Below are 7076 nucleotides of genomic sequence, written 5' to 3'. Positions count from 1 at the left end.
GCAGAAGGAGAGACAGATAGAAAACTGAGTTCATGTCACAAGGCACTGCTTAGAATGATGTTTACGGTAGAACCATGATGAGCAAAACAGATCAGAACCATTTGCATCATTTTTCATTTCTTCGAAATTGAACTGACATTATTAGTGAAGCCAGACCTGTGGGTTCACCAAGGCTGAGATAATAACACTGCTGGCTCTGAAGTCATCGCTGCATGACAGTTTACGAGGCCAGGTGGATGGTGAGTTCAGGGCAGAAAGAAAAGCTTCTCCAAGCAGCTCAGGGGAGAGATTTTGTCTCACTTCTGCAAGGGACTGTATCACTGTGGATACCTCCAGCTGCCACTGCTGTAACCACCACCACAATAATAATCCGCCTCATCATCAGCCTGGAGGCTGGAAATGGTTAAGTAGGCTGCATTGGCAGAGGTGTCCTTGGACCCCGTGAACCGGCTGTTGCTGTTGGCATCGTAGAGAAGGTATTTGGGGCTCTTTCCAGGGTGTTGTTGGTACCAATATATGTTATAACTGCCCACCTGGCTGTCCCGGCTCATGGTGCATGAGATCTTTGCTGATTGTCCCAGGGGAGATGATTGGGCAGCAGGTTGAGTCAAGGTGTACTGTGAATGGGCCCCTGAAATTAGAAAAGGAAGATTGTGGAATACAAATAGCATATATTTCAGCAGTATCTCCTGAAGAGCTGCCCAAATTCAAATGCAGGCTAGTCTTCCAACAGCCTCCTCCACACTTCAGTCAGGTACTCTGTGTGGATGTGGATGGGTGTGAAACCAGTGTGGCCCTCAGATCAGCATTATGTCACCTTTGCAGGTTGGCTCGATATTTTCCAAGCCTTGAATACTGGCAGAAATAAAATGAGATGTGAGCATTCCTCCTAAATTACCTGTGCTCCACGTGAAGAAGAAGGCCAAGAGCAGAGTCCACGCCATGATGGAGAATGGAGCTTTCTGGGGAACTCTGACTGGGAGACTGGAAGGTTCCCTTTAAACCCCCAGGAATCTGGGTCCACCCATTTATGCAAATTCTGCTTGCATCTCATTTGCTGTGTTTGGATAAGACCAATTGCCTTTGGAGGAAAGATGTGGCTTCACGTTCCTCTTTTCATCTCCTGTTTGCTTCATCTCCCCTTCCCCTCCAAAGTCTTCGCTGTGTGTTTCCCACTTTCCCCGGCCATCTGCTCTGGCTGCAGACCTTGTTCAGATCTGGCCATAAAATGGATGCCGGATGTTCTCTTCTGTTGCCAGAGGTGGGTAGCCAGGCAAAGCCAGAAGGAAGCAAGCTGGTCAGGAGGACGGGACTCTGATGCGCTGCCTTAGAGTTCTGCTCGTTGAGGTGGGGTCATGAACATATTGCTCTCATCTGGCACAAATACTGTAATCCTGTGGAGCCAGAGGTGACTCCAATTTGTAGAAGACTTAGAAAGGAAGAATTAGAAGAAATAGTTCACAGGGACAGATTTCAATGTTTGAGAAAATAGCATTCCCTTTTAAAGGTTCTGCCAAATTTCTCATGTTTATTCTGGGAACTTCCTCCTACAGATTATGTGCCATCAACTCCAAAATATAGTTGAAACTCAGGTAAGAGTGACGAAAACGTAAACAGAACTCAGAAATATTTCTCCTTCAGTTATTGTGCCCAGTGAGGTCATGCTGGTTTGGGCAAGTGTCTTCCAGGCAAGGGAGTCTTCTTCCATCAGCTCAGAAGAGATCAGAAAGCCAAAGGTTGGTGCTCCTCCATGAGGGCTTATCCTTGACTGAGAGGAAGTCCTTAGGATCAGGCGTGGTTATGGAAGCCTCCCTGCTGTGCCGTTCATGGAGAGAGCTCACATTCCTTGAGTTTTTTGCCTGAACTTGAAAGGGAAGTGTTGCGGCTGCCTTAACCGAAATGTGTCAATTCTCTTGACTTCTAAGAGCTGCTGCTGCCTTTTGCTTTGGAGGTTTTGGTCTCAGTTCCTCTGACGTTTAACAGAGTGGAAGAGCTCCTCCAGGTGGTCCCAGAGAGGAGAATATTTCCCAATGTCTCTTTGTAGCTTAAACCTCAGAAGGTTCTCCTGTGGAGAAGAGGGTGGTTCCGAGCTGGGTTCCCCTCGTTCTTTTATCTTCTTTTGCCTTGCAACTCATTTGCATGTAAATCAATTCCTTTCATTAAAAAAACATTCAGACCTTCTTTCTGCTCCAGCTAGATACAGATGGGGGGAAAAGAGTGAGAAGCAAACTTTGAATGATTTTGGATAACGATCATGATAGAGTTAGACATAAAAGGATGGATGATGTTCTACAGGATCAGATGTTAAACTGTTGAAAATCAGTTGACAGTCCCACTCCTTGGGCTTCATGGGACACAGGAGACTCTCCAGGACTGCAGTCGTGTGACATCCTTGTTATTTCTCAAAAGATTTGAAGGAGCATATTAAAGAATGTGGGTGACAGTGGAAGAGCTCCTCCAGGTGGTCACACAGAGGGAGATATGATGCAAATCATTTCCTTTTATTAAAAAAAACATTCAGACTTCATTCCTCTACCAGCTAGATACAGATAAATCTAACAATTCAAAAGAAGGTGTTTCGGAGTGGATAATCCTAGTTTTGGTCAGGAGAGATCTGTGATCATGTGCAGCATCAGCCTGGCTGAGCATTGTCCGGTCACTCTCTCTCCCTCACACATACCTTCCAGAAGGTTTCATTGTTACGATTGCTGTTGCTGAGATCATATGACTGGTGGGTTGATTTTGGGCTCTGAAATCCTTCTCAATCCTAAGGAAGCGCCAGTATTCCTTCTTTTCTGAAGTCTTTGTATAAAGTGCTTCCGTTTCTCAAGAGAGCTCTCGGGAAGGTTGACCTGAGATGGAGAGGCCCATCCATGACCCTCCAATGAGACTCCTTGTCTGAAGTGGGCCTAGACCTTGTGTCTCCTTCCTTCTCCTTTCACGCTTGAACTGCAGCACTACACCGCTTCTGTACCACACTTGGTTAACAAGTCTATAGGAAACCACACATGGTTATTTTCCCCTCGGTGCCCCGGCTCCATTTTCAAGACAGAAGACATGAAAACATTCCTGAGATGTACAAGTAGAAAAGAATCATGTTTGCCTCCTCTTTATCCTAGAGGCGAGGAGCAATGTAGTGGAAATAGGAAGAAAGTGGAGTCATGTACAAAGTACACCTGGCAAAATTGCAGCCACCAGTCCGCTATCTGTGCCTCTTTACTTCATTGATATCTATCTATCTATCTATCTATCTATCTATCTATCTATCTATCTATCTATCTATCTACCTACCTACCTACCTACCTACCTACCTATCGTATTTTATTACCGCCCAGCTCCCCCACTCGGGGGACCCTGGGTACGTCTAAACTGTCCTATTTCTCCATTAACCTAGAACCCTTGTTTAAACCTACAAGGACATCTGGAATATTTCTCCTGAAATACACTTTTCTAAGAGAAGGTATCTTTCAAGGTCTACCTTGTTGCAGTGACTGTATCCCTGAATGGTTTTTTAACAAATGTGCAAGCACCTTGCTTCTTCTTTGAGGAAGAGCTTTTCCCACCCAAGATGGACTGATCTAAGTTTTAGAAAGAGAGGTTCCGTTTTCTTCAGCGTCCCAGCCGTGAATGCTGATTTTGGGGGGATCTCATTGCATTTGGGTGAGAAGAACATCAGCTGGCTGGGACAGATCAGGTGGTGAAAAGCAGGAGACAAATCCAGCTACAAACTTCCCTAAAGCATCGGTGGGGATCTCTAAGTGTTTTACTCAACTCTGAATAGGGATTCTTTTGGAAGAATTGGAGAACAAGGAGAGATTCCACCCCTTGGGCACTGTGAATCCCCTTTCAAACTTTCCACAAATGTTCCCTTTTGTAGTCCTGGAGTTCCTGCTGCAGGTTCACCTGGTCTAATCCTCAGCCATCAAGGACCAATTGAGATAAGGGTAGCTAAAAAGAAAAGAGGACTCAGAAACTGTTCGCAGGCCTTGTCCATCTCTTTTCCAGAGTCTGACCAATCTTTTGAGCAAGTGTCTTCAAGACAATCGAGTTTTGTTTCATTGACTCAGAAGTGTTCAAGAAGGCATGAGGGCTTAGACTTGAGGCCTATGCTGGCTTAAAATTGACATGAAGGAAATTGTTGGGGTGGCACAGGATTCTGAGGTTTTAATTAATTCAAATAGCTCACCTTCCTTGAGGGTTTTGCCTGGACCTGAAAGGAAAGCGTTGCTGCTTGAAGAACTGAAAGGAATTGATGGCCTACTAAAAACTGCTGCCACATTTTGCACTGGTGGTTTTGGTCTCAGTTCCTCTTGAGTTTATATCACTGTGGAACAGTGTACTTGGGTGATACCACACAGCACAGTAATAAGCAGCCTCGTCTTCTGGCTGGACGTTGCTGATGGTCAAATACCATTTATTTTGGCTGCTCTCCTTGGAGGCAGAGAAGCGGCTGAGGTCTCCAGAGCCTGGAGTTGCACTGTTGTAGTAACCATAAAGGAATCTGGGAGGACCTCCTTCTTTCTGTTGATGCCATGATTGCCAATAAGATTGTACTTGTCCACTGCTGAGGGAACAGGAGAGTTTAACTGTCTGTCCAGGGGAAGGTGACACGGAGGATTCCTGAATCAGTGTAGGCTGAGACCTGGATCCTGGAGGAAGAATAATGCTATAAATGTGTGTTCTTGGGCTCAGAATCTGGGGAAAGGAGTTGTGTTGGGTCGTCCTTCACTCACCTGTGCACCAGATGCCCAGAAGGACAAGGAGAGATGCTCCCAACATGTTGAGAATTTCTTGGCTTTCTGGAGATGAAGCCAATGAGTGAATGCAAGTGAGCTTTATTGGGGCTTCTTATATCAACCCCACTTGTTTCAGGGCCGATTTGCATACCTAGCTCCTCCCTCTGCTTTCCTGATGTCTCATTGGTCCATTTCTTATAGCAGAGGGGAACGTTCAGACAGGTGATGCTTCCTAACTTTCTTGCCTGAAGCTCTCTTAAAGACGCAGTGATGCAGTGCTACAGATATGGATGTCCTTGGTAGAGTCCCATTCAGGTTTTAATCAGCTCTGACCCTGTTTAGCTTTTCCAAGATCACCCATGTTTGGTCCGGTTTATACATTAGTGAGTTGGCTCAGTGGGATTCAGGAGAAGGGTGGGAAAATCGTGTTTGTTATCTCACTTTCTAGATTTAAGAGAGCTTCTGAAAGTCCCTGGGCTTCAGGGGACACAGGAGATCCTTGGAGATTGCCGTCTTGTGCCATCCTTGTTATTGCTCAAAAGATTTGAAGGACCATATTAAAGTATGTGGGTTATAGTGGAGGAGCTCCTCCAAGTGGTCACAGGGAGGAGAATATCAGTAGATTTTCTCTTTCTAACCTAAACCTTCCTCTGAAATGGGAATCTTTTCTTTAATGACTCAGTGCCTGAATATTCCATTCAAGTTGTTGGTTCCTTTGTTCTGGTCCAGTTGGGAATGAAGACTTTTAGACCCAAACTCCAAGTCTTTAGGTGGTTTGGCCATAGCTGAGAAAAATTTATACTGCAAGTGAACTTTTCAACCTTGCTGTCTTTATTCTAACACGTGGTTTTGTGTACAGGATGTGGAGGAAGACAATGGCACACAGCTCCCCCATCTGCTCCGTTTTCCAAGTTCTGCGATATTTCCCCTCGGTGTTGCTTCATTGACCGTTAGAATTTAAGTCATGAGGGGTGTGGGGCAAAAGCGGGAGGGAGTGATGTTCCTACCATTCTTTCAGCTGCTATCAGAAGGGACCAAAGCAGATGCATGGGCAGAGTCTTCTCTTCATGTCATTGTTGTGTGAAAAGGCATAGAGAGATGATAGGGAGGTGTGATTATGCCACTGTCTGAATTGACCTTCACTGTAGAATCGTGATGGGCAAAATACGTCAGCATCATTCGTATCCTTTTACTTTTGTTTAAGAGTGAATTGATATTTGTTGCAAAAAGAGATATTTGGGTTCACCGAGGCTGAGATAATAACACGACTGGCTGGCAAGTCATCGGTGCATGAAAGTTTACAAGGCCAGGTGGATGGTGAGTTCCGGGTGAAAGGAAACTGTTCTCCAACCAGCTCAGGGGAGAGATTTTGTCTCACTTCTGCAAGGGACTGTATCACTGTGGATACCACCAGTTGCTGCCACTGCTGTAACCACCACCACAATAATAATCCGCCTCATCATCAGCCTGGAGGCTGGCAATTGTTAAGTAGGCTGCATTGGCAGAGGTGTCCTTGGACCCCGTGAACCGGCCGTTGCTGTTGGCATCGTAGAGAAGGTATTTGGGGCTCTTTCCAGGCTGTTGTTGGTACCAAGATATGGTATAACCGCCCACCTGGCTGTCCTGGCTCATGGTGCATGAGATCTTTGCTGATTGTCCCAGGGGAGATGTTTGGGCAGCAGGTTGAGTCAAGGTGTACTGTGAATGGGCCCCTGAAATTAGAAAAGGAAGATTGTGGAATAGAAATAGCATATATCACCTTTAGCAGTATCTCCTGAAGAGCTGCCCGAATTCAAATGCAGGCCAGTCTTCTAACAGCCTCCTCCACACTTCAGTCAGGTACTCTGTGTGGCTGTGGATGGGTGTGAAACCAGTGTGGCCCTCAGATAATCATTATGTCACCTTTGGAGGTTGGCTTGATATATTCCAAGCCTTGAATACTGGCAGAAATAAAATGAGATGTGAGTGTTCCTCCTAAATTACCTGTGCTCCATGTGAAGAAGAAGGCCAAGAGCAGAGTCCACGCCATGATGGAGAATGGAGCTTTCTGGGGAACTCTGACTGGGAGAATGGAAGGTTCCTTTAAACCCCCAGGAATCTGGGTCCACCCATTTATGCAAATTCTGCTTGCATCTCATTTGCTGTGTTTGGATAAGACCAATTGCCTTTGGAGGAAAGATGTGGCTTCACGTTCCTCTTTTCATCTCTTGCTTGCTTCATCTCTCCTTCCCCTCCAAAGTCTTCGGTGTGTGTTTCCCACTTTCCCCGGCCATCTGCTCTGGCTGCAGACCTTGTTCAGATCTGGCCATAAAATGGATGCCGGATGTTCTCTTCTGTTGC

The 7076-nt window shown here is 45.8% G+C and overlaps 2 gene segments (V, D, J or C); both read right to left on the bottom strand.

Annotated features, from left to right (window-relative positions):
- Nucleotides 1–317: 317 nt before the first annotated feature.
- On the bottom strand, nt 318–961 carry LOC134505897 (immunoglobulin lambda variable 5-37-like). The segment is given in 2 exon segments: nt 318–631; nt 899–961. Coding segments are annotated over 2 exon segments (360 nt in total).
- Nucleotides 962–6131: 5170 nt separating this feature from the next.
- On the bottom strand, nt 6132–6782 carry LOC134505896 (immunoglobulin lambda variable 2-23-like). The segment is given in 2 exon segments: nt 6132–6448; nt 6720–6782. Coding segments are annotated over 2 exon segments (363 nt in total).
- Between the last annotated feature and the right edge of the window lie 294 nt (nt 6783–7076).

Source organism: Candoia aspera, chromosome 15 (genome assembly GCF_035149785.1).
Source record: "Candoia aspera isolate rCanAsp1 chromosome 15, rCanAsp1.hap2, whole genome shotgun sequence".
Classification (NCBI taxonomy): domain Eukaryota; kingdom Metazoa; phylum Chordata; class Lepidosauria; order Squamata; family Boidae; genus Candoia; species Candoia aspera.
The sequence above is the reverse complement of the archived record's forward strand: the minus strand, read 5'-3'. Positions and strand labels throughout refer to the sequence as shown.